The following is a 26,879-nucleotide window of genomic DNA, read 5'->3' as shown; positions in this document are numbered from 1 at the left end:
GTTCCAAATGTTAAAGAGACAGGAAACTACTCTTGACCTTGTTTCAAATAAATAAACTAGATATACAGTAAATAAAACTAGGCTGGAGTTATTTAGTAATTCAGCCCATCTCCTGTCTGGGAGCAGCAAGTCTTACAGGCACTGGCTTATGCTGAGATTTGGCAAAAAAGAAGGGCACCAGAGCTGAGAGCAGCACATTCAGCGAGGCTAGGAGGTTCCTTGCAGCTGAGCCCTGCCGCGTACATGGCACAGACACCTGATCAGGTGGTTTCTGTGTCCTACAGGACTGATTTGCGGTACGTCTGGTACTTTGTTCCTGAGGTTGGGACATGTAGGATGAAGTTAATTGGGATATCCAGAGCAAAAAGCAGCAAGAGATGCTCATAAAGTACCAAAAAAAAAAAAAAAAAAGAGAGAGAGAAGAAAATATAGCTACTGGATTTGGAAAAGAACCTACAGTGTGAATATTTCCTTGCACAGCTGCTACTGCCTAGTCTAGCAAGAGCTATGGGGAGACATGCTTGTGTTTGTAAGAAACCGGAGGACCCAGCTATTCCCCTTGGGTTTCCTCCCTGGGGACCATATGGAACATTTGCTACGCTTTATGTGTTAACGACTTAAAAAATCCCAGAGAAACGCACACCACAATGTTTCAGCTTTCTCCTAAGGAGAATACCAACAGTTGTCCTGGCTCAGGGAGTTCGACACATGGTTTGTAAATCCTGCCTACATGTGTTGTGAGGAGGTGCGCAATGGAGCAGGTTAGAAACACACAGAAATTAAAAATCCAGCAACTTTTAAAAGGAATCATTTTTTTTAATGTCCCTGTTTGAAAATGATTTATCCTTCGCATATGGCCACAATATTTCCTGTGCTCCCTTCATCCCAGAAGGGAGCCCTGAAGAGCAGAGCTGAAGGTCCCTTTGAGAACTGCACCAGATCTACCCCAGCGGCATCCGAAGGTCTGTGACCTCCCTCGCAGGGTCTCAGCGCAGCGCTGTATGGCCTGGCTGAGCGGTGAAACTTCTCCTTCACCTATGTTCAGCACTCCCCACCCAACAAGACGGGTGTCCCGTAGTGACATGACAACCTGTGCCAGGAGAAGACAGCTACATAGCCTACAAAATCCAAACTGCAAAAGGCCAGAGCAAGTGTGGTCAGATGCACCTGAGACTCAGTCAGCAGCAACCCTCAGATGGTAGAGCAAGTCCAGGTTTTGAAGGCTTCTCTTCTTCATTCAGCCTTGGGGTAGCAGGGTCAGTGCTGGCTTTGTCAGCTACACATTTAGAGAGGCCACTGCCTCTCGGTGGGACTTGTGTTTTGAAACTGTAGGAATGGTATAAAATGTCTGAATTTGCAGCGTTCAGGTCCCGATTCTTCACTCCTGCTCAGGGTACAAATAGAGCAGGATGATCACGGTGTGAGTGAACGGAGAGAGCTTGCAGCGACACCACTGCTTTGGTGGACAGCTGCAAAACCTGCGGCTGCTTCTTGCACTGCGACACAAAGTCCATCTGAGTGCAGCTACACAGCATCCTCTATGCGGCTACGCAGCTTCCAGGCATCCCTCTCACACTCTTTAATACCCGCTTCCAATATTAATCCTTTAAATAATAACTCTTCGCTAAACAAATCCCCACTACTGTTACAGGCCATCAGCATACGGATCTGCACAGCTGAACTTCACAGTGTTTCTAACCACGACAGCGAGCAGCGCTCCTGCCTTCCTCTGCCCCCGTCCTCCAGCAGAGCACAGGAGTGAAAACATTCACCCAAAGAGCCGCGCAGGACTGAGAACAACCAAAAAGAGCTGCTAAAAAGCTTCTCCCCTGAAATACAGAATAAACAATGCTTGGGCCTGGGAGAAGATGGACCTTCAGAGCTCCCACGGACCTGCCACTGCCCGGCAGCACTACTCAAAGACCGCCTGAGGGGGAGAACGGGTAATCACGGGCTGGGGTAATTTAGGTACCTCTATCATCCCCCTGGAATGCTTAAGAACTGACTTTGTTTGACAGGCTAAAGTAAGTTGTTACCAACATCTTGGCTAAACATTAGAAATTGCCCTTCTTAACCTTTCAAATATGATTTAATAGAGATTTATACTCCTGTGGACAGAAATCCACAAGGCAGCCCAAAAAGGCTATAAAAAAATTGTCTGACATATTGCATAGATTTTAACAGTGATTTTCAAAAAATCTGAGTATATTTCTGTACAACTCCCCTGAATTTGTCTCTATTAATTTCTATATGCATTCCTTTCTGGGGTGGTAGCTAGGTATCACATTATAATTTATTACAAGCTGCTGCATGACTTTTTGAGGGTAGAGACTTAAATGAAAAGTCTGAACACAAACTAGTGACCACTCCCAGCAGGATTCGTGATACAGTATTCCACCATCAGTGAAAACAGCCACGCTCTTTTGCTCTAAATCACCAACCTCCATTTCAAATGCAACACAAGTAGACCATGCTTGCCAGAAGACACGTACAAAATTTGGGAAGTGCTATCACGCTGCTGATGGGGATCCTTCCTTGAGATTAGCAGATATCAGAAAATTTCTTTCTTTTTTTTTCCTCCCCCTGCAAACGTGGGGCAAATGAACTGTCTCCCAGCATTGCCTGGAGTCCTGAGTGGCAGTGAATGAACTGCCCTGACATTTCCTATTGAAGCAGAGCAAAATGTGTTGAACAAAAACCATTTCAAGATGTTTTCTGAGTGTTGCCAAGTTACTCAACATGTTCTGCTTTAGTTGTCAGATGCTTTCAAAGTGATTTCCCTAACTCAGAGCACGAATGGTGAGGGCTCTCCCAGGGAATCTTTTGCCTGGGGCTACCATGGATCTGTATTTTCATAAGAAAGAGGCTCAACTAATGATTAATCTTCACCAGAGGAAGCAGGGCCTTTCTTTGGGATTTTTCTTCAGTTATTTTTAATTAATTTGTACAACTGGCAGTTACATTAAAGTGCAAAACTCAAGACTAACACTCCAGACAGAACATAGCTACCTTTCCTCTCGCAGCTTCAGTGGCAGAGCCGAGGCCTGGCCAGCCCGATTCCCTGCGGATTCAGCCGTGGCTGCCTCCGCTCACGTACAACTAGCAACCCGGCAAACAGCACGACGGCCAAGCAACGGGAACGTGCCCAGCGAAGGGACTTGTGATCTGCCGTGGGGTGACAGCATCAAAGCCAGCTCCATCCCTGCCAGCTCCCCCTGCGCCTCGGACATGCGGCCCAGGGGACAGAAATCTGTTTTGCTCCAGAAGGACCATGAGGAATCACTGCTCTGGGAAGGGGGGTGTTCTCTCAGTGGGGAGAAATCTAGTCATTGAAGGGAACATTTGACTTTACAGACCAAGCCTAACACATGGCATCTTTCTCTGGGGAGAAGAATCCAGACCATTCAACTGAAAAAGAAAGGAAACAGCACCTGGGTTTTAGATTTGCTGTATAATAAATCCTTTTGGACTTGATATTTTCCAAAGTCCCAGGTGGCTGCATCAAGAGCTGCTCTGGGAAGACTCCAGGTCCTGGAGTCCACGTTCACACTGGGGGCGCGATGGGGAGTGGATTGGGAAGCGTACCTGCATGCACTGTGCAAACAAACTCCCTCTTTTCTCTCCTTATCCCAGGCTAATTGACTCCAGGGCTAACAGCAGCATTCTTTTAATAAAAATAATGTCAGAGATATTAACTGAGACCATGTTAAGGTCTACTTTCTGGACTTCTCCCTTGTACAGCAACGAGAGAGCTAATATAGATAGAGGATTATTAAGGTTGTAATGTCAGACCAGAGAGAAGATTTTTATCCGATGGCCTTATAATAATGGACTGCAACATACACCACTTCCAGCTGCTCAGTCCTGTTCTGTGAACAGCCTAGTCTGGATTCATTTAACTAGATTGGCAAAGTGTTGAATACAGCATATGGTGCCCTAAAACCACAGAACTTATTGACAGCAGCCTAGACTTGCTAAATAAAAGAGCTCCTTCCAAAAGCCTTGCTCTGTGAAGACTCAGCACTTTCTTCTCAGTCACACTAGGTAAAAAACACAGCCCTGCGCCTGCCAGCGAGCCTCCATACCATGCATATCCACGTTACCCTCCGTGCCAGGAGACAGGGTGCCCTCCACACTGATACAGTGAGTGATGCTTACGTGTGTACCTTGTGGGAAGCCGCAGCTTGGAAAATGTTTGGATCTCCTTTAGTTAGAGCAGAAGTGCCCCGCAGAGCTTCCTCATGTACTGTGTACCTGCATCATGTTCAGCTGATTAGGCTGATGCAACTACACTGTCTCAGTAATTACACTAAAGACCCAATCTTGGAAACTGATCAGCTTTCAGATCATTCACTGGGAGGTAGTAAGGGATCTCTGCCTCCTGAGATGAAGCTCATCATCGGATATTAGGTATGGTAAAGATATTTCTCACAGCTCTCAGGTTGTTTCAGCAAAACCTAGCCAGCCTCCCTGAGCCCCTTTTGATGCCCATGTAAGACCACCTGGGCTATTCAACTTCATTCCTTCAAGCTCTGCAGCATTCACTCCTCTCTTGACATCACACAGTACATATGCTGGCACAGAAACTTCTTGCGCCATTACATTCAGTGTCACAGGAGACTGTACAAGTCCGGATTCTCATTTATGCTAATGCACGTGTACATTGCTCTGGTCTCTGGCAGTGCAAGAGAGCTTCGGGGTGGGCACAATGACACTTGCCCCTCAAGGATGAGATTCGCACCTACCGGATCTGTATGATATGGCACACGCATGTGGGGCAAAACGGAGAGGCCACAGAGCCATGCTATCTGCGGCAGAGCAGATTCTGGGTCCTGCACTGTCTCATCGGAGCAGGCTCCAGAGCAGACAGTGAACAGGGCCAGTGACTCAGGGCCACTTGCTGACACACCACACTGGGCTATTCTTCTCTCTCTAGATGAGTTGTTCAAAGATTGGATTCAGCCTATCTCTGAAAAGGATGCCTGGAATTAGCTTAACTCTTGGCAGTACATGAAAAATCTAATTTCCTTAAGAATGGACTGGATCTGGTTGTCTTGAGACAGGAACATGACTGTGCTCCCTCCTTTGGTCTAACTGTATGCTTTTGCTATTCATCAAAGCAGCTATGCAACTAATTTTTTAGCAACAGAGCAAACAAAAAAAAGTCAGATTCCTATTTGCTAACCTGCTGCATGTACTGGTTCTCAGATCTGTGTAAACTAGGCTGAAAATATATGGATGCTGTTATGAATATTCAAACAAGAATGGTCCTACCTATTCTGGGTAGCAACAACAATAACATCTGCTCGGGAGACATTCTCTGCATCTTCCCTGAAAACTAGTTACATTAACCTTACAACATAGTGCCTGATAACCAACGGACAATGAGTTCACAGGCTTTGCATCTGCAGGACTTTGGTAACACCTAACAGTTAATGTGTAAACATCACCCCAAAGCTCTGAGATTCAAGTCAAAGCAGAAGTCAAACATTCAGCTGCTTTTCAGAGCCTCTTTGGTCTGGAAATGGGCTGGAAGTTTCAGAAAACCAGTCTTTCCCATGACAGTCCTGGTACTTCCCTTCCAGCCAGGTAGGAAGTAGCTTTTCTCTCAATGCTTTGCTTATTTTTGCTTCACCTCAACAGACCAGAAAACACAAAATATTTATTGTCCTGAACTCTGTGACTTTTTTGACCCTCACAGGGATCTGGGATTGGTTTGAGATGCAGCAAAATATTCTTCTTTGCTTGGTCCCTGCCTACCAGCAGGACCACAAAAATGCCAATCTGTGCTCTGCTGTAGGGTATCTGGGAAGAGGCAGTCTAGAAGTAGAGGAAGAGTCATACTTTCTCCTCTACAGGAAATGACCAGGTTTACATCCATATTGCGATTTAGACATTTTGCAGCTGACTGCAACCTGCTTCCCCATCTCCATGTACTTCACCTCACACCACCACCACAGTGTTAAAACGCATATTCATCTTTTCCTTCACCCCATATCCAGAATGAACTTTCTTTTCTCTAATATCTGATCCTTAGTTCTTTCTTCATTCCCAATTTAGTTCATCTTCCTGTTTCCATCCAGGCCTCTCACAGTATCATTCATTCTTGCTAGATTGTACCAACTTGTCACAGTAAATAACGAGCGACTGAGAGAAACTGCCTTGAAAACAGGCCCCACAGGAAGAATCCTTGCCCACGGCAGGATGCACAGTGAAGTATCCCACACACCACCTTCCAAGAATTATTCTGAGTATAGTTCCTTGTGGGTGGATGGAGGATTTGGAAGTCCCATATTAGAGTCAGGATCTGAAATCTGTTTGGGACTGAGTACCTGGATAAACTGAGCTCAGGTAAAAAAAAGTGAGTCAATTTAGGCTGCACCAGATGGCACCTTGCTCATCTGAGTCCAGCTGTCCCAAAAGGGCTCCTAGAAATTTTCTGATCTGGGAAGTAGCTCTTGATAAAAAATATTCATAAACACTCTCCTCCCCAACTGGGGTTCATTAACGCCTGTTCTCTGCAGGGGAGACTAGATGTCCACAAGCCAGATTTCTCCAGCCCTTTTGCCCAGCCCTTATGCCGTCTACTACATGATTCGTACAAGAAGCACGGAAAGATGCCTTTTGAAGCCTTTCATCCAATTGTTATTATTCTTGAACCGACTACAAACTTGAAGTCTCCCTTAGCTGAGTCTGTGCACTGCTTGAGTCACATCTCCCTAACTCCTCTCTGAGACAAACCCTTCCACTGAGGAAAGAAAACAAAGGAGAAAACAAAAAGTTAAATGAAATCATCAGGATACATTGCAAAGTGGAGCATTAGGAACCCTGGGAACATCCTTGCCTGCTCCACCCCATCCTCTCTCCCTCTCCACCTCTTTGTACAAGAGAAGAGTGGGAGAGCCAAGCCGGAGGAGAGAGGTAAGGACCTGACCGAGATGAACCCCGTGCAGGACAGAGAGCGTTTCCCATTCCTACACCACAACTCCTCTCAGCAAAAGGACAAGCCCGGGCCGGGCTGTCTGGTCAGGAACGGCACGCTGAGGGCTCCTCGCCCTTCCACGAAAGATGGGGACTGCCTTTGAGCTGGCATTTTTTTTCCCCAGATAGGAGAGGGGCAAGGATTTGGACAGAGGTGCTGCTTCCACACCCCACCTGGCAACTGGGGAACGCAGGATGCTGGGCTTTAGAGACCAAGGAGGAAGAGAAATCGGGGTTAGGTCGATTTTTAAACTCTTGGCATTTAGGTGGCAGGTAAGGCGGGTGCCACACGGCACACCTGTCAGATGCCTGGGAGATCTGCAGCAATCCCACGGGGGACACCTCTTGCAAAGGCACCCCCGCTCCGTTCTCCCTGCCCCTTTGCCGTACCTTCTTGCGCCGGCGCCCAGCGCCTCTACGAGGCCGGACGCGCGGAGCTGCCGGGCTGCTTCTGACCGAACCCTTCTCAAAGCCGAGTCCCGCAGCCCTGTGCGCATTAGAGACTCTTCATCACGGGGATGCCCCGCGGCGAGCAGCTCTTGGGGGTATGTGCGGGGGTGTGTGTGTGTGCGTCACCCCCAATCCCGTGCCTCCCATTGGAGGAATAGCATGTGCCCCCCTTAGTGGAAAAAGATCTGGCATTCTTCTTGGAGATCTCCTTTCCCCTCTGCGTCACTCGTCTCGCGTCACGCTCTCGTCCACGGCGGGCAGGGCCTCCAAGCTCAGCCCTCCGCCGGCCGCCCCGCCGCTGCTGTGCACGCTCGAGAAGGACACCATGGTGTGGAGAAGCATTAGGACCAGGACGCACAGTCTGAGTCTGCTGTTGCTGAGGCGAGACCCTGCAGAGACTGGCAGCAGAGATGGCGGGTGGGGCTGGTGGTACTGGTGGTACTGGTGGTGGTGGTGGTAGAGGTGATAGTGGTTCTGCCGCTGGTGATGGAGGTGGGGGTCGTGGTGGCGGTAATGGAGCGACTCTGACGCTGTGGATTTGGGGGATGTGTTGTAGTTGCTGTCTGGTGGGTGGTCGCAGGAGTCCCATTGCACTTCGCAGCACTTGGCCTCCTCGTCGGGCAGCTGGTTCTCTAGCAACCCTGGCGAAACAGGCAGCGGGGAGGGGGTCAGCGGGGCGCGCCGAGGAGGGGGCTGCGGGTGGCCACGCTGCGGATGCCCAAGGGGAACGTCCCACTGGAGAACTGGGACACCGAGGCACCTCCACGCAGGGTCCCTCCCGGGCCCGCGGCCCCCGGCCAGCCCCTGTGGCAGACGCGCAACGGAGAGACCGCAGTTGACTCCGCAGCGCTCCCAGGACTCCGCTAGCTGCGGGAAAGGGAGTCCCCAGACACCGCGCGTAGCAGCTGAATTCAACATCCCGGCCATGCTCTAATCCCGCCACCTTCAGCCCCTTTAAACGTTTTCTTTAGGTCTCCGTTAGAGGTGGGGTTTTCGTTTCCTGCGCTAAGCTGTCAGCCTGTTGCTGTGTCTCCGCTAAACGCTTGCATTTCACCCCCAGACGGCTGCGTTTCAGCAGTCGGCGGTTTCCACACTGTACCCTCCCCCCCCCCCCCCCAAAAAAAAAGATTTCCAAATCTGCCGTAGGGCTTGTAGAGCGCTAGAGGATTCACTGGCGCCGGGCCCGCAGGCGCGGGCTGGGTCATCACCCCCGGCCCGTCTCCTGGCGCTTCCCCCACCGCCCCGGGGCGCAGGGGCCGCGTGACCGCTCCTGGGATGCCTGCCCTGCTCCCGGGACCTCCTTACCCGTACAGATGAAGCCAGGCAAACCTCCATAGATCAGCTCATCATTGTCCGGCAACACAAATGGGCACCTGGTCTGCACCTCCAGGCAGTATTGCTTGCATGGGATCCGGTGTCGGCACTGTTGTTGCGTCACGTTGAAATACTCGGAGCACAGCCAGGCCTTGTAGACAGCCTAAAGGAAGTCACCGAGAGGAAAACGTCACCTCCGCAAACACCTGGGCAGCCAAACTACTGCAGAAGCTTGGTTTTGAGCAGGGGTGAAATGGAAGGAGAGATTTCCCGAGAAGGGAAGGAGAGATTTTTCCTCTTACCTCACTTAGCTCACTCAGGAAACATTTCTCAATACATCTGGGTTACTTACTGTATTAACTATTAAAAGAAACCATCAAGGTGTTAGATACTGTGGAACTCATCTAACAACCCAGAACCATCACAAGAGTAAAGCAAATTAACACTATGGACTACTGTCCCCTACAGATGGGCACTGGTGCATCGCAACACATCACTGTAACTCTGCCGGGACTGGAGGTCTGAGAGCTTTGAAAAATTCAAACATGAAAATTTCACTTTATTTCCTTTCCAAGACCAACAACTGCACTTTTCTCTTCCCTGAGACTGGGCAGAGGAGGAACCTCCAGACGGCTAAGCAATGCTGTCCGTTGAGCGCACGTGTAACCTTCAACGCTGCAATACTCAGCACCGGCCAGGCACTTACAGAGGCAAAGAGGACGGGAGCCCAGGAAGCCGAACGGGACTACGGTCTCTGCCGTTGCAAGCACCTCCACAGCAAAACAGTAGCCAAGGGAGGAAACGCAGGTACATGCACTTGTGTGAGCAAGGCCAGCGTCTGCTGTGCCCCACCTGAAGGGATTCCCGAGCCTTTCAAGTGGGGACAACCTGGCTCTTGGGCTGGGGTTACCTCTCAGGGTGCTGCACACCCCGGGGCAGGGTGAGGATTTCACGCTTCCTCTAATGCATTTTGCACTGGTCACCGTCAGCTGTGAACACTGGGTGCTGGACTGCAAAACAGACTGCAGACTAACCTTTTTTGGCAATTTCCAAAGCTCTCCAACTACTGGAAAAGCTGCCTGCCAGAAGCATATGGGCACTGCTGGGACACAGCTAGCTGCTGTGCCGAGCTCTGGTAATGAGAGCACACTGTTGTTACAGTCGCCTCGGATTCATCCTTTTCTGCCACAGAATAAAATCCGTTTCATCTTCTGCAACAATCTACCTGGTTCTGGGGGGACTCCCAATTCACAGAAATCTTGCACTTTTTCCCATGCTGTTTCTTCTGGCTCAAATGAGCAGCTCTCATAAGGAATACTTCATTTCACAGGCAGATTTTGATAGCTACATACCCCAACGAGTGTGTTACCCAGCGCTATAAATGCTCCTGTGCTCTCCCAAAACAGAAAGTCGCACTCACCTTTTAGCTGGTTAGAGCTGCACTTTGCACAATTTCCAGCAATAAAAGCTACCTGGCGGCTAGCCTGCAACTTGGGACCGGAGGAGGTGGCATAAACTCTGCCCGTCAGGGCCGTCAGCTCTGCTGTCCCTCCTCTCCCCTAGGTCTCGCAGCAGAGCGAGGTGGCCCTTCTCACCAGGAAAAAAACCAAGTTTTGAAGAGCAAGCGGAGGAGCGTGGAGGTCGCGCCTTTCTAGCTAAGCCCTGGGGTGGGTTGGCGCCCGCCCCAGGGCTGCCCAGCGAAAGCCCACCGACGGCTCTGCTGGGACTGTGTCTCCGGCATCGTCCTGAGCTCCCGAGAACCGCATACGGGGGAAACTGTTTGTCTTCAAGCGATCTCTTGTTTCTTGTGGTGAGCAGTCATTCCTCGGACTGCGAGAAATCCATGACAGCGATGGGAAGAAGAGCACCCTCCGTGGCATTTCCAGCTCATCTATGAATGTATCAAGGCACTAGCTACAAAATTGAGGTCACATTAATGACCATATCCAACTTCCTTTGAAATCAACTAGAAAGCACTCCCTGTGAGTCAAAGGGAATGAATTTCCCTCCTCAGAGCGCTTGGAGTAAACCCCGTGCTTCTCCTTCCAGCTGGATTTTTATTTTTTGGAAGCTGTAAAAACATCCCTTCTTTGTTTCTCCATGTTTTGCATAGATCCTTATCATTTGTTTGGACCATGGTAAGGTCTCAGGATTAAAGCTGTTTGGGAAATTCTTGGCAAGTTGTTTTCTCATGTCTTTTTTTTTTTTTCCTGGAAAATGCCAATTCATGAAAACCAGAATTTTCATGGAAGCATGTTAATTTTGGTGAAACTTTCATCAGAAAAAGTTTAATCGGGACCAGGACGCAATACATGGAGTAAGCTTTTCAGAGCAGTTAATAGCCCTGTGGTCAGGGCGTTCATCTGGGATGTGGGAAATTCAGCTGCAGCTCTGCTTTTTCTCTCTGGCCCGTTGGATGTTAATTATTTAGACAAAGTGAGACGGCTCCGGAGAAGGGACTGACTCTGTAATCAGACTCTGAGGACACAACGGGGAGAAAGAGCTTCGAGGTCTCATTCTGGATGAGAACCTGCCTGAGCTTATTTCCCCAGGCTGTGGCAGTGGCCCCAAGAGGAAGGGGAGATGGGGGTCAGCAGGGTGTGCTCACCTCCCAGACCCCGTCACCTCGCTCCTTCCTAAATCCCTTCTCCAACTGCCATGGCCCCGGCAGTCCAAAGCTACTTCCATGCAAGAGGTGCCTCTGAGGTTCCTGCTGGACACGAGCACGGCTCTAAGCGAGCCAAAGTCCCCGTCCAGCCCTGCGGGCTCTCGGTGGTTTGCAGAGCTTGGGAAGCGAGGCCACCACCGCCAGAGCTGCAGCTAGTGCCAGCCAGGCATGGCGAGGTCTGGCCCAGAGCCACCAGGGGAAATCAGGGGCCTGACAAGCCGGCCCAGAGGGACAGTTCCTGCTCTGCTGCAGGGCGACCCTGGGGCTGCGTTTAGGACGTGTTGGAGGTTTCCCAGAGGAAAAATTGCAAACAGGCTCCTACCAAGCTTCCAAATTAGCACGGGCTCCAGCAGAAATACCAGCTCCCTTGGTGCCAGCCAACCGCACTGAAAGTCTATTAGCTTGGAGCCTGGGGCTGTGCTACAGGCTGCATCATTCCTTTTGCTGAGCATGAGAGAGAAGCAGCAAACAGACACATGATGCAAAATTGCACAAGGCATCCCTCTGCCACCAGACACAAATGGGGCAGGAGAAGCTTGTAGGTGAAGCGACCCATTACAGCCTAACTCATTACAGCTGAACCCGTCAAATTCACTAGCAGATCCATAACTGCAACTATCTTCAACCCAGCCTGGAGACCAGCCAGCTCCATCTGTACCCTTTGGTAATGAACGCACCCAGCAAATCCACACTCCTCATGTTCCCTCCACCACCAACCACATCAGGTTGATATTTACCCCTTTCTTCGCCTCCCCGGACAGGGAACACATTGCAGGTGAAGCTGTGGGACCAGTCTCATAGACTTGAAGACAAGGTCTGCTCTTCTGCACAACCTGCACTCCAGAGACTGCCACAACTTGAGCTTTAACATGCATCTTCCTTAACAGTCTCTAGTCCCTGGGGGGACAATGTGAGCAGCAACAGGGCGGCGGGGAGTCAGGAGGATCCTCCTGAAGAAGGATCACTCAGCAGGGCTGACACATCACACTTAGCAAGTGCGATTAGTTTTTCTCATTAGGGAAATGAGTATCCATCATTGCTCTTCAATGGGACCTTAATAGGACATAAAGAAGGGATAGATATGTCAGTGGATAATGATGCATTACAATAGATGAGATGGAAAACCAGAAGATATAAAATGTGCTTCAAACCATCTGCTGACTAGAGAGGATAGGAAGAGCTCTAAGAGCTCTTTAATCCTTAGCTAGATGGGATGCATCTTTACTCTGGTCCAGCCTGGTGAGCCCCTGCTTCTATACAACACTGTTATTTATGTACATCTACAGGTGTGTGTGTGTAATCTGGAGAAAAACAGAGAGACCTCCACCCCAGAGAGCTTGCTGTTGAAGAGATGTGCTCTACAATAGCCATAAAGGATGGGAAGAGCTGGGGAGGGCCATCCCAAGGATGCCACCAACTGAGACAAGCAGATATAAACATTCACATACAATCAGCTCCCCTCTGCTTTGCTCCCCCTCACGCTCTGTAAGGGTATGGTGCTATAACATTTGATAGCAGTCTCCAGAGCTAACCTCTGGATTACGCCTGCCGGGGCAACCAGGGAACACATGTGAGAAATGGACGCCATGGGAGAAACCCTTGTTGGCAACCAACTCTAGAAACAGGCCATATGAAGGGTCTTCAAACAACAACAGAGCTTCCCCGAGAGTTTTCTGGGAACAAAGCATCTTGCCCTGCTGGGAATTTCTGTGTTGGATAGCTTAGGGAGGATGTATTCTCATTTTCCCCATTAGAGGGCACATGCATCCTACTGCATCTCACTCCTCCAGAAACCTGCAGGGGCTCCAGCCCTGCTATCAAAGCAGGGGAAGAGGGAAAGGAACAAACAGAGAGATGAAAGCAGACCAGGAGGGCAGAGGGAAAGCGTGTGCTGCTGCACAGGTTCTGGGTTCAGCACCTGCCCAAGTCATAGCAGGAATAGACCTGCCCTTATCAAAAAGTCCTGTGGAAATCAGTATGAAACACATTTTCCACATAGTTTTTAGCTCTACTGGAGTTTTAAAGCATGCAAGATGGAGTTAGTTTACCTGATGTTGATCTAAAAATTTGGGCTTCATCTAAGTTATTCAGACTGCTTTTATAGTCAACAGAGAGAGGGCATCCTGAGGACAATAAATCCCTCCCCAGACGGGTTCCCTGACCACCCCAACCATGGATGGATCAGCTGGAGGTGCTGCGCTCTTTCTCTGTTGACTGCAGAGGATTTGTGACAGCTAGCTTAGATTAGATGCCTGAATTTTAAATGGCTGAAGCTGGATGAGATGAATTCTGCCCTAAGTTATAAAATTTTCAGGATTAAAACCTGGATGTATTAACTAAACCATAAGCAACTGAGCTGGATACAGAATTTGCTGGCTAAAATTCTCTGAGATGTGTCAGACCAGACATCAGTCTAGAAGATCATAAAAGTCCTTTAGACTTAAAATACCTGTAGCGGAGAAGTTTCACAGAGATATAATGAATGAAGCAGTTGCAAAACAGCAGGGAAAACTCAGACCCTCTGTTGTATTCTTTAAGCTTTTACAGCACCTGCTGCAAGACCTGACTGGTTTAGGCCCAGGCAGTTCCCCGTGGGCTGTCTGTTGACATTAGATGATCACTGCACAAGTTGACATGTGTCACTATTCATGTCCGCCGTTTGCTAAAACAGTCAGGGAGACCAGGAGCTGCCCTGAGCCCTCAGCAGATTCCTCAAATTCCCGGCTACAAGCATGTTTTGAAGAGCAGCATTAATAAAAGCCCCTGCTGCGTGGATGCAGTCGCAGGGAACCTCTGCTTTGCCGGGGTCCCTGGAGGCCTTGGTCTCGCAGAGCCATGCCCGACGGGCAAGAGCACAAGTGACTCCTCGGCGTCAGCAAGGAGCTCAGCTCACCGCTCTTTGCAAACCACTGGCTGTGCAAGGCAGCGTCCAGCCACAGAACGCGCATGAAAATATTCATGGGTCCTGAACAGTCTGCAAATTTGACATGAACCAGGATTGTAGCAGAAAAAGATAACTTGCTACTCACTTTTTGTTACTAATCGTTTAGGCTTTTTCTATTCAACAAGTCTTCTAACCGTGTAGCAACAACAGTGCCCTGTCCCTTAACTCTCTCTCTCTTGCGCACACTCTTTGATGTTCCATGGTTATGAATAATAAATAGCAAATAGGTTAAGTGGATAGTTTATAAACAGCTCACAGTGTTATATTTGCTCACAAAAATTCTGCCGCAAACCCTAAGTGGTAGCACACACAATGGCAAAACCCAGCACCCATCCACAAACAATGCATGAAAAGGAAAAAGGTTAAATTTGCAACAAACACGATCCAAAGTCAATAAATTGACTAGAACCAGTACTGGGCGTTTCCCCTTCCACCAGGACAAGCAGCTGCTGCAGGGCCTGGATATCGCAGGCAGAAGGCGAGAGCCTCATAGTGCAACCCTCTAGGAGCATGCAGAGATGCAATACACAGCTGAGCAGCAGCGCAATTCTCTGTTGCACTCTTTCCTTTCGGGTTAAATTATTCGGCAGTGCCAAAGGGACATGGAAGCGCTCACAAGAGCAGAAGAACATCCGCAGCGTCGCTCTTCCGCGAGGCTGAAGCAGCCCGGATAGCGCTGCCTGCAGCAAGCCCTCCTCCCATCCCACCGGCCCCAGCCGACCTGCCCCAAGGGCCAGCCTGGAGGAGAGTGCAGCCTGCACCACCCCGCCTGGGGATCGCCGCGAGGTCCGGCCCCGTGCGAGCTCCGCACCTGTCTGCAGCCCGACACGCCTGGGGAGAGGTGGAAGGACCACTTAGGAGATACTGAGTTCATCCCTCGTTGGCCAGCTGATGCCCTCAGCCTGTTTTGCAGGACCTCACCTGGCTTCGTGTTGAACATCTCAATCAATGGGGAGGTTGTTTTACCGCCGAGAACAGCGCACCTCGCTGCCTACAAGTTTTCCTTGTTATTTGACCTACATTTTTCCATCCAAAAGTTCATTCCTTTCAATCATTCCATAAATCATTCTTCTCCTTTCTTTGTGTTTACACATTTCTAATATTTGCAGATGTATCATACTCCCCATTTAGTCATAACTTAGGCAAGCTCGACTGATTTACTCTCTTACATTTCCTGTAAGCCTCTCTCCCAGCCCTTTAATCATTCGTGTCTCCTTTCTAAGCTCCCTGGCTTTGTCACTCTCTCACTGGTATGAAGGCACCTATTGCCAAACACAGACCCCCAGAGGACGTGACAGTCGATCCTGCCTTGGAAGGGCAAGACGCTTTCCTCTCAGCTGTAGCTAAACCAGGAAGAGCCTGTGGTCTCCCTTAATCCCTGCAAAGTCCTTTGCTAGACTGCTCGTCTCTCGCTGGAGCTATTGCGTGCGATGCGCGTGCCCACGCATCGGGATGCCCGCGAGCAGCCAGGGGCTCCCCACCGAGGGCCGGACACCACCAGTGCCGCACCGCAGGGCTTCCCGTGCGTGCGTGGGGCACCGTGGGGACCCCGCCGCCTTGCGAGAGGCTGCCCAGGTCCCAGCTGTGCTAGGAGGAAAGGAAAAAAAACACGCTTCGAAAGCCAAGCTAATGTTTGCAACGTGAATCTTCTGGAGGGGTTTTCCAGGCATGGTGGAGCCAGAACCACTGTCTCCTACAGCTCGACCAGTCTGTCTTCCCCAGCCGCAGCTGAAGAGTTTGCCTGACTAACGCTGGCTCCCGTGTGGGTCGCCCAGAGCCGGCGCCTGTGGCTGAGGCCAGCCGGGTTTCCCGTAGGAGACGTTTGCTGGCTGCGGGACGAGCCGAAGGAGCAGCTGCAGTGCATCAGGGTTTCCAGAGCCCAGGTCCCCTACGCAGGGCTCCTACCCCACAAACATACGTAACGCGGTGACGAGCCAGTCCCACATGGGCCAACTGACAGAGCACAGATTTACGAGGCCTTGGCTTTTGCCTAAACTGTCACAGATCAGGCTTTTAGCCCTGGCAGTCGCTGATTTGTTCCCACAGGCCAAAAAAGGCAGTTGTCACAGCAGACTCGGGAGAACCGGGTAGGAACAAGCTCGCTTTTATCCTGGTTTCCTGTGGAAACACAGCCTGCACAAGCAGACTCCGCATGCATTTGTACGCTTTCCCCCTAAAACATTCCCGCCCCGTTGGCTCACTTCAGGCAAACCTGGCAGATGGTTGGGGTCTCAGAGACAACGTCATTCTGACGAATTTAATGAAAACGGAGCGAAAGACTGCCGAGAGCTGGCAGCTTATGAAACACCGGCAAATCCTTGCAGAGAGAGACCTCGGTGAAACCTCAACCATTGGAGGTTGAGCAGATGCTTTCACCCCACCGGACACCGCAGTCGCTCACCTGGTGACAACGACCCACCGGCCGCGCTCAGCCCCGCGCTGGCGCTCCCGCCCCTGCTCCTAGAAACCCCACTGAGGCACTGGCATTTCCCTGGTGCCGTTCCCTTTCCTTTCCTCGGTTGCTCATTTGCCCGGAGGGAAGCACGGCACCCACGCACGGCCACGAGGTCCCCAGCCTGCCCCCGGAGCTATTCAGTGCCGCCGGCACACGGCAGTGGGGCAGCGCAAGGCGACTCCTTTGCCCCTTGCACAACCCCGTTGCATCACGTGAACGTCCACGTCCTGCCGCCCCATTTCTTCTAGGCGTAAAGCACCTTCCCTCCCCTCCCCTCCCCTTCCCAGCCCGTGCCGCAAGGCGAAAGGCCTGGCCGCGGCTCCTCCGGGTGTTTCGGCAGCTGCGGAAACCGCCTGCGCTTGCTCGCAAACGCGCACGGCAAAGGTCTGCTGGCTAACGGCGGCTTGCAGCTGCCCCCACCGCCCCACAGCTCGCTTTCCGGGACGAAAGGCACGCCGCCTCCCAACGGAGACTCCGGTGTCTTCCCGTCAAACATCCGCACAGAGCAACGTTACAGGTGAGCAGCGAACTCCCAGGGCTGTTTAAAGAGTGAGCCTTATGGCTCCGGTTTTCAACGGCTTTCGATATCTTTGCACTTATTGCACGCGACCTGCTTCCTCTTGCTATTATAAAGGACCTGTCGGAATTTAAGACAGTAAGAAGTTTGTTTTCTGCTTAAATCAACGGGAAAAGCTCACTGATTTCCCATCATTGTCCTTTACCCAAATGCACTTCCTAAAGAAACCGTATAATCAGTGTTTCTTCCATTCTGGTTTTATTTCTGGCCGATCTCCAGCGAGGCCAAGTAGATATAATTGACCCGAACTCCCCAAAGCTCCACTTCAACGCCCTCGCCCTGCGTTTTTAGCGCAGAAGACTCGCTAGACGACTCCAGGAGAGCACAAAGAGTTTTGCCGCCTAGGAAAGGGGCCAACTCCAAAGACGCCCAACGTACCTGCAACGAGGAAGGCGGGCTCGCTGTCCGCCTTCAGTTTTGCAGCTGTGCTAAAACAGCGCATCCTAAAGGACATTAGAGAGAAGCAAAACGAAGCGGATTTCCAAGAGCTACCTGCCTGCTCGCGTTTTCGGCGGTATCTAAAAGCAGCGTTAGGACATGCCTTTCCACGGGGACTTCGGGGCCAAGCGAGTTTCTTGCCGTTTGGATTTTGCGTGCCGCCTGCCTGCGAACACAGGGACCGCATCCCCACGGAAGAGCTTTTCCAGAGCATTCTTGAGTTGCTCTTGGTACTTTTGCAGGAAATAACAGCGTATTCATTTTTAAAAGTAATTTGGCCGTTCTCAGTACCACCCTAGTTGCTGCCAGTATTTTGCAGGCAGCGGCACCGTTTGCTGCGCTACCCCAGGTAAATCTGGGGAGAAGGCGGGGATGGGGGACGGGGAGGGACGCGCGTCCTCGGGATTCGCCCAACGAGCCCTGCAACGCCTTCCGAGAGGACACAGCACTGGGAGAAGCTGGGTGTCCGCTGGGACGAGCAGCTGTAATTAACAAGCTGCCGTTTTCCCATTAAAACAGGAAGCAAAGCTTGGGCATTTCCCCCGGGAAATCCTCATCACAGCTAATCATCCAGGGGGGCCGTCGCCTTAATTAGAGACAGGGGCTCTGGCAAGGGCCGTCACGGCAACGGGGATGAGCAGCGGGCTTAGCCGGCTGGATGGGGAGGTCACAGGGATGCGGTGGGAGCGGGCACAGGTAGCTGGGAACGCTGGAAGAAGATAACGAGGACAGAGGGGGAAGCGGGAAACTCTCCGCTACAAGTTAACCTAACTCTGCTCAGAAAAGGTAAAACTTGCTGCTTCCCCTCCGCTAACCTGAAAAAAGGGTGGTTTCACCCCCGCTAATCGAAGAGGAGCCTCGAGCCCAAAGCGGGCGGCCGAGGAGCGGCACAGCGGGAGCTGGCAGCCCCGGGAGCGGCTCCCCGGAGCGGCCGCGCACCCTTGCCGGCCCTGCCCCCAGGAAGGGGGTTCCCGAGGAGAGGGAACCGCCGAGCAGCAGTAATGAGCGGTTTTACCAGGTGCAGGCAAATTGGATGCTCCAAGACACCAAGCGTGAGTTTATAGCTTGGCAAAGCTGCCTGGGGCCGCGTTTAATTGCAATAATATTGGACTCGGCAGACTAATCCGAGCAAGCATCGGGGTCAGTTCTGGAAAACGATCCAGGAACGTGCTCGGGTCGGCGGCTGGGGATTTGTCCTGCAAGCCGTTCGGCTCTGCCGTCACGCCTCCGCCTCCTCGCCGGCGACGCCGAGGCCGCGAGCGCTCGCAGCCGGCGCGCTGCCGCCCCCGGCCCCGACACCGGCGCGGGTCCTGCCCCCGATTACAGGCGCTCAAAAGAACAAAAGCGGCTTTTTGGAGCCCGGTCGCGGCAGCAGCGAGGAGCCGAGCACAGCTTGGAGGCCGGCAGCTGGCAGGGAGCATCCGTGCCGCTCCGCCGGCCGCTCCGCCGCCTCCCGAGGAGGGCAGCCTCCCCGCCGGCTCCTCTCCCGGCCCTGCCGCTATTCCTCAAGTCCGGTCTCTCACCTCCCAGACGAGGCCCTCGGGGAAATAGCGCCACGTGGCCGGTGCCCGCTGCCCATGCCGCTTCCCATCCCGCTGCCGCCAGCAACGTTCCCTGCTGCAGAGTTTATCCGCCGCGCTAAATCCTCAGCGCTTCGCAGCACTCGCTGCTCCCCGCCAGGGAACCCAGGGAAAACCCTTCCGCCCCACGTCGCCGCGGCTCTCCGCTTCGGCCGCATCCGAAGCCGCGGGGATCTCGCCGCCGCTTCGCCGGCCGCGCGGCCGAGGGCGCCGTTCCCGCGCCCCGGCCCATGGCGGGACGAGTCCTCGGGACTCGCCTTTCCACCGCGGCCCGCCACGAGCATCTGGAGCGGCTGCGCCTCATTAACCTCGGACCCGGGGAAACGAGCGCTGCTAACGAGCTGCTCGGGCGCCTCTCCAAGCTCTGGCGCACCAGGGTGCGGCGGGGGGAGAGGAGCCCCCTTGGACGGCGGAGGATCCAAGGGAATGCCGGCCGGCTGCGGCTGCCCAGGAGGAGCCGCAAACACGGGCTGCAACGTCCAATTACCGCTGTATTCAATTACTGCCGCCTGCGACTCTGACACTAACGACGCCGAGCTCTTTAGCAGGCCTTGTTTTTATTAGCTTTGCTATGGGCTGTTTTAACATCATATCTGCAGCAGCAGCTTTTTTGGGGTAACTTCTTTGATTTTTGGGGGGGGGGGGAGCTGTATCCTGGCTGTGTTATCCCGCCTTGGCTGTGCATTTGCCACACCCACATGCTCTTAAGAAAAACAGTGTGTGATTATTATTATTTTTGCATTGTTTTTTTATATATATAATGCTGCCTCTTGCCCGGCGATGACAGTGCTGGAGCCGCGGCGCCTCCGGTTCAGAACGGGGGGAGCGGAGCAGAGCGGGGCGCGGCGGCGCGTGCCCTGTCGCAGCATCCCAGGATGCCTGAGGTTGGAAGGGGCCTCTGGAGATCATCTAAGTCCAACCGCCCTGCTCCAGCAGGGTCACCTAGAGCACGGTGTAAACGTCCCTGCCGCAACCACGGGCAGCGGCCGCGGGGACGCAAAGCGAGGCCGAGCCAGGGTCCGGCGCGGGAGGGAGCGAGGGATTCGCCTTAACGGGGGGGCGAGAGTCCTGGCTGGAGAAGCCGCTCTGCTTCCCACCACGTTGAGCTGCCTCTCCCGGTGCCGCACGCAGGGACCCGCTTCACGGCCCCGCGCGGCCACTGCAGCGATTTCTGATCTCTTCACCGAGGTCACCCTGCAATTACCCCGGAGTGACACGAGAGCCGAGCGGGGCCGGACCGAGAGGTCCCCAGCAGCAGCGCTGCTGCCCTCGGTGACTTCAGGAAGCAGCTTGTGGTTTTTAGCATCTTTAATTTTAATCCTCAGCTCTTGGAACGAAGAGATTATCCGAAAGCCTTGTCTTCTATGGAAAAAAACACCCAGAAAACAAAACCAAAAAACCCCCAAACAACTCAAAACTAGCTTGAGAAGCACACAACTCCCTAAGCTCATATCTTTCAACCCTACGGGGAAAAACAGCTTTAAAGCATGACCTACACGCACCTCAAACGCTCAAAACCAAGATAAGAATCCTGCCGTACTAAAGTTCGCAACACTGGGCAGCCCGATGGGCGCTTTGGGAACGCTTGGAGCTGGCAAAGGACAAGAGGAAGGTCTGAAACCGCAGATCTGGACCCGTCCGTACAAATGTATGCATGCAATTAAAATGGAATTAAAATTAAAAATTAAAGCGGAAACCTGTATTCACCCACGCTGTCCCGTGGCCACCCCGGAGAGCATTTGTTAATGCTGGTCGCTCTCGGCAACGGCTTCCCGGGGATGCTATCCGGGAACGACCGGCGCCGCGCTTCCGGCCTCAGTTCCTTGCTAAGCCGCTCAGCGTGGTCGAGGGCACAGCTCCGTCTCACCCCGGCAAACGCGACTTTCCGGCCTTGGAGCAAAACGGCGAGTAACACCATCCTGGCTTCACCCCGCAGAGCCGCCCCGGGGAGACGCGCTCGTCCCGCGAGGAGCGTCGCGGGCTGGGACACCCGGCAGGAGACCTGCGCGCCGTGGAGCCGGCCCGGCTCGTGGCCGTGGTCCTGGCCGGCCGGTTGCAGCCATCCTCGCCCGTGGAGCCGCCCTGCCGTTAGCAAACCCGACCCCGTCCGCCGGCGCCAGGGCAGGGGAGCCCGTAACAGCTCCGCGCGCTCGCGCTCCAGGTGATCCCCTTCGGACGAGCGCAAAACCTTCACGCCTTGCTGCCCCAACAGGAAACCCCGCGTGGGGCCGGGCTCCCAGAGCACAAACCCCCTCATTCTCCCCGCAGCGTACGTGACTCCCACGGCGTGCTCGGTTCCCCCCGCATCCTGGCGTGTCCCGTCTCTCCGCCCTGCGAGGTCCCCTGGCAGGGACTACCCGCGCTTGGACGCTGTCGAGTACAAGGCGGCCCCAGTCTTGGTGGGCTGCCTCCAGGCGCTGCTGTAGAACAAATGTATTGAATCCAAACACAATCCACATTGAGGCTGCTCGGTACGGAAGCGCCTCGGAAGCGGGCGAGGACGGGGCCCCACTTGTGCCGCGGGCTGTACAACAAGGGCAGCGGGCAGGCTGCGTCCTGAGAAACTCACGGCACGCAGCAAAGGCAAAAGGGACCCGCGCTCCCACGCAGCGCCAGCGGAGCGAGAGGGGCAACAGTAAATTCCCAGCGCCGCTATTCCATGCTCTCCTTTGAAGCGGCGTCTTGGCTGGAGTTGAGAGAGGAGAAGGCCAGCGCGACAGGAAGGCACGGCCCAGGACACGGAGCGTGAAGGTATGCGTGGGAAGGGGCAAAGCACCAGAAGAAGACCCGGGAGCAGACGAGGAGGTTGGGAGAGGGACAGCCAGCGGTCACGGAGCGGAGACCGAGCGGCTCCTCCGCAGTCAGCCGCCGTATCTGCAGGGCTTTGTCCTTCCCTGCCGTTCCTGCGACACCACGCGGCCGGGCACAAGGGAGACGGGATGCTGCAGGGAGCTGATGCCGCCGAGTCCTCCCTCCCGGGAAATGCCGCGGCCGGGAAGGGCTTTGGCAGGACCCGACTGCCGGCCTCCACCCGCGCCGCTTCCCGCCGCCTCCGGCCGTAACGGAGATGCTCCCGCTTCGCTTCCCGCTCGGGCGCCCGAGCTCCGGCTGGGCGCTCTCACCGTGCCCCCGCCGTCATCCCCCCCCCGGGCTCCCCGCGCGCGTTTGGACCGAGCAGCCGGTATTTTCGGCGACGCGCAGCAAGCGCCTGATTGAAATTAATTCACCGAAAGCACGTGGGAGCCTTTGTTTAAGCCGTTCCGGGAGCGCCTGTCACTCGCTTCCTCCTGGATTGAGACGCAGCGCCGATCCCAACGCCCCCGCGCCTGGCGGCCCGCGATCTCCCGCCGGGAGCCCGGCGCCGCGGCCGGCTCGCCGTCCCGTGGGCCCCGGTGCCGCTCCTGGACGGAGCCGGAGCCGCCGCCGGCCCTGCTGCAGGCTGCTCCGTTAACCGGGAGCGACGGGCTGCTGGCGCCGCCGCGGTCCGGCTGCCCTTCCCAGCCCGCCGCTTCGCAGCCCCCTTCTCCGCGTTGGGGACCGAGTCCTTTTTTATTCCGGTCGGTGCCACCGACAGAGCGTAGGGAACAGGGAAACCCCTTGCACAACAACTTTTGGGTTTTTTTTTAAACCTTGCAAACGGAAGGGCCCTGGTTCCCCGTCCACAAACAAAATAGCAACATTAATAATGAATAACCGATCTGAGTATTTATAGGGAAATAAAAAAAAATAAAAAAAGAGAGTTTCCTCGGCTGTTTATGGGAGAAGCGCCGGGAGCCGGAGCAGCCGCGGCGCCCCGGCTGGCGGGAGCCGATCCCGCTCTCCGCACCGGGAGCGGCGCCTGGCGCAGGGAGCAGCGCTCGAGCGCCCTGCCTCCGCCGGGGCAGCCCCTCACGCCGCCCGCGGTGCGCGATTTAAGACCGAAGCTGCCGCAAAGCGAACGCGGTGCCGCTTTCCTGCCCGCCGGCTCCTCGCGCTGCCGGGCCGGCTGGTGCCGGGGGCAGCGGCTGGAGAGGCCAAACCGGCTGCGGAGGTGCGACTAAGCCTCAGACGTCCCCAAAGCTCCCGGCACAGCGCTTCTTCACGGGAAAGGTGACGCTGGGAGCCGGGCAAGACCCGGCCCGGGTCACCGCACGCAGACGCGTTGGGAGCGTTCCTGCGGCGAGGGGCGGATGCCGAGCGAGCTCAGGGCAGCAGCAAACACCAAAAATCCCGGCCCAAGGCAGGAGCGACTCCAGCCGCCCACATGGAGGTGGTCGAGTGTCCCGACCAGCCGGGGATTAGAAGGGAGCAAGCGGAAGGCGAGAACAAGCCGAGCAGCCCAAGGCAGGGAGGAAAAGCATTTCGCCACGGTGCAGAGCTTCTCTAAGCAGCTACAACCGAATCACCGCTCAGCGGCAAAAACAACCGTCCCCAAGCAGAAAACGCGGCGTGGGCTGGCGGGGGTGGCCGGGCCGATGCACCCAAGCTGGTATCCTTCGGGAAGCGGGCATCCGGCAGAAAAGAGCGGCGACCGTGGCAGGTCAGACGCAAACCAGGACGGCGCAGAACAGAGAGGGCGATCAGCCAACATCCTAAACACGACTGTTTGGCGGAAAAAGTGCATCAGAAACGGGAAGCTCGAGGAGGAACTGGTGAGGCTGCAGGAGCTGTGGGACAAGTCGGGCAGCTCAGAATAGCGCTCAGAAGCCAAACGGTTTCTTTGCATTAGTTACAGCCGCCAGCACATCCTGAGAAAAACACACCGGAGAACCAGGGAACAGCCCCAATTCTTCTGGTGGCGCTCGGATGAGGCCGTAGGTAACCGGTGGGTTAGTTAGTTGCCTAATTATTATCAGACTAATTAGTTAAAAAGTAATTAAAGACAGTTATGAAGTTGAAGATGAATATGACAGAGTCGGGACAGACAGAAAAATCAGGTCCCTGCAATCTATTAGACCCGCTTGAGGAATTCACTCCCATTAGATACTGCTGCAGCCAAGAGCTTAGCAGGACTCAAGAGTAGATTAAACATTTATACAGATAATGAGAACATCCTGTTACATTAGATAGGATATAAAAAAAATAAAGGCTAGACACTTCAGTGCCACAAGCCATAAATTACCCACCAGCTGACGGGGTCCGGGAGAAGTTTCTCCCGGCGGACAGGGTATCTTCCACCTCCGTGGGAAGCGGCGGGTCCCGAGCACCCTTGGCGATGTAATACCGGGTTTGGGCTGATGGGAACTGCTGTTAGCAACGTAATACCAGGTTTAGGCTGCAATGCAAAGGGCCGAATGCAACCTGCTCCGGGCAACGCTGCCCGCTGCCCGCCGAGAGCCGAGGCGAGCAGGGTCTGGCACGTTCCCCTTCCGCCACGGCCGACGGCAGAGAAGCGAGCGCCCCGTCTTGGCAGTGCGGCCCCCGCACTCGTGCAGGACACCTCACCTGGGTCAGACAGACAGACAGACAGACAGACATGTACCCTACCGCCCGGCCCTGGCACGGGGCGGTCTGGGCGGCTGCATGTGCCTATTGCACTTAACCAGCGTGCGGAGGTCCCTGAAACTGCAAATGCAGAAAAAACTGATCATTTCCTAAGCATTTTTTGCTGGTAGCTTCCACTGACGGACACGACCGGACTGGGCACGGCTTGTGTCAGCCCCGAGTGCTGGAATCCGGTTTTTACCCCGGCCGAACGCTGCCTGCGAAGACCCCCCCCCCCTTCCGGGGGGCCCTAGCGCGCGGGGGACGGCGGGCTGCGCGAGAGCGAGAGAGGTCGGGAAAAATCCCGGCTCCCGCTCAGTTTCCATGGTGACCAGCAGGCCGGAGAGACACCCAGGCCGGCACCGCTCCCGCTCTGCCTGCGCCGGCATGGGAGAGACACCCTTCTCCGGGACCCCGGGGGGACGCCCTCCATCCTGCCGGAGCCGCTGCTCTCCGTCTCGCGTGCAACCGGACAGACGCGGATCCCAGTTTCTCCTAGGCAGGAGAAAGGATCCGGCTTCCCGTGTCCCCCTCCCCCCCCCCAGCAGAACAGCCCTTAAGCCGCAGCGGTTCGGAGCGAGGGTCTGTCCAGCCCTCCGGCCGCAGGAGGACCCCGGGAGGAGCAGGACAGGCCAAGCCTACGTCTCTCCCGAACGTGCCGCAGCCCCAGGCTGCTTGCAGCTCGCTGGATTTCCCCAGCAAATCAGAGGACTCCGCAGACGGAGATTTCCCCTGTCTGCTTAGTAACAGCCAGGAGGTTTCTCTTCCAAGGTCTCATCCAGGACCCCCGAGCCCACGTGAGCTGTCTATGTCCACAACATCCTTTGCAAGGCGTTCCAGACCTCGCGTGCCAACTCTCCTCCTTTCGGAGGCTTTGAGCCCAGCTGCTCGTAGCTCCATCCAACAGTCCCTCCCTAGGCGTTTTCTCTGGGCCACTCACACTTTTGTACATCTTATCATACCCGTCTTGTCTCTTTTCCAGGCTGACTGGCTCATCGGGGCCTGCCGAGATAGGTATTTATAGCGGCTAGTCTTTAGCAAGACGGCTTTTGGCACAAGGCTCACGCCACGGGGAACAGGCAATCCCGTAGGAAGCCAGCGGAGATACCCGCGAGACCGATGCGCGCGGGACGGGAGCGCTGTCACAGGAACCGGAGAGGGGCCGAAGGGGCTGACGGCCCAACGGCAACGCTCCCGCGCTGTTTCTCTATAACGCAGCATTCCCAGGCTATCCAAAGCGGGAATAGCCCGTCTGTCCAAAGGGACAAGACCTCCCCGGCTTGAGACACTCAAAGATGGGTTAGATCAAAAGCAGACTTGGAAACGCTCCTGGCTTGTCCCTGGAAAACGAGGAGCTGAACCGAGCAGCCTTCTCCTTCTGTGATAACACCAGCGCAGAGACCTAAACTTCCAAAGCACTCTATGAACATTAATCACCTATTTTGATTACTGGTGATATATCCCAGAAGAGCGCTAGGGAGAAAGATGTCCGGCAAGATGCCACTGAGGCTGACATGAGATCTAGCTTTAACGCCTTCGTTAATCATCGAGAAGAGGAGGTAAACAGCCCGTTAATGACATTTGCCGATACTGCCAAATAAGGAGCTGTTGTGAACTCCAGTAGGGACGGAGAAATAATATGAAGGAACCCACTGAGGTTAAGCATATGGTCAAGAAATAAATGAGATTCATCCTGGAGGAAATGCAGTTAATACGCCTGGTTAAAGTACTATGTGCCTAATCAGTATGTCTAACGTGCCCGGCGCTACCGAATGGAGGTGCTTTGCCTGCATTTCAATAAGCGAGAAGCGTCCAGAAAGCCAGGCAATTCCTTATGCTCTGCCTTTGGCTTCGGGATCCCACGGGATCGCCTCCTGCTCGCTCCGAGCAGCGAGCGGGGGGAGACGCAGGGCCCCGGAGCTGCCCCGGGGGCTGGATGTGAAACGCAGGGGCTTGGCGGGAAGGAGGAAACCACTGCGGGAAACCACAGCGCATCTCAAGCTGCTCCT

The 26,879-nt window shown here is 54.2% G+C and overlaps 1 protein-coding gene across 1 annotated transcript in view; it reads right to left on the bottom strand.

Moving 5' to 3' along the window:
• Window positions 1-7,625: 7,625 nt before the first annotated feature.
• Window positions 7,626-26,879, bottom strand: part of NALF2 (NALCN channel auxiliary factor 2) — a 32,786-nt gene continuing 13,532 nt past the window's right edge. Inside the window, exons 2-3 of the mRNA XM_067304125.1 lie at window positions 8,737-8,908; window positions 7,626-8,072 (exon numbers count right to left, since the gene is read on the bottom strand). Of these exons, the coding sequence (XP_067160226.1) occupies window positions 7,654-8,072; window positions 8,737-8,908 (591 nt within the window). The 3' untranslated portion in view covers window positions 7,626-7,653. The remainder of the gene's footprint in view (window positions 8,073-8,736; window positions 8,909-26,879) is intronic.

The sequence above is a fragment of the Apteryx mantelli genome, chromosome 13, assembly GCF_036417845.1.
Source record: "Apteryx mantelli isolate bAptMan1 chromosome 13, bAptMan1.hap1, whole genome shotgun sequence".
NCBI lineage: Eukaryota > Metazoa > Chordata > Aves > Apterygiformes > Apterygidae > Apteryx > Apteryx mantelli.
The sequence above is the reverse complement of the archived record's forward strand: the minus strand, read 5'-3'. Positions and strand labels throughout refer to the sequence as shown.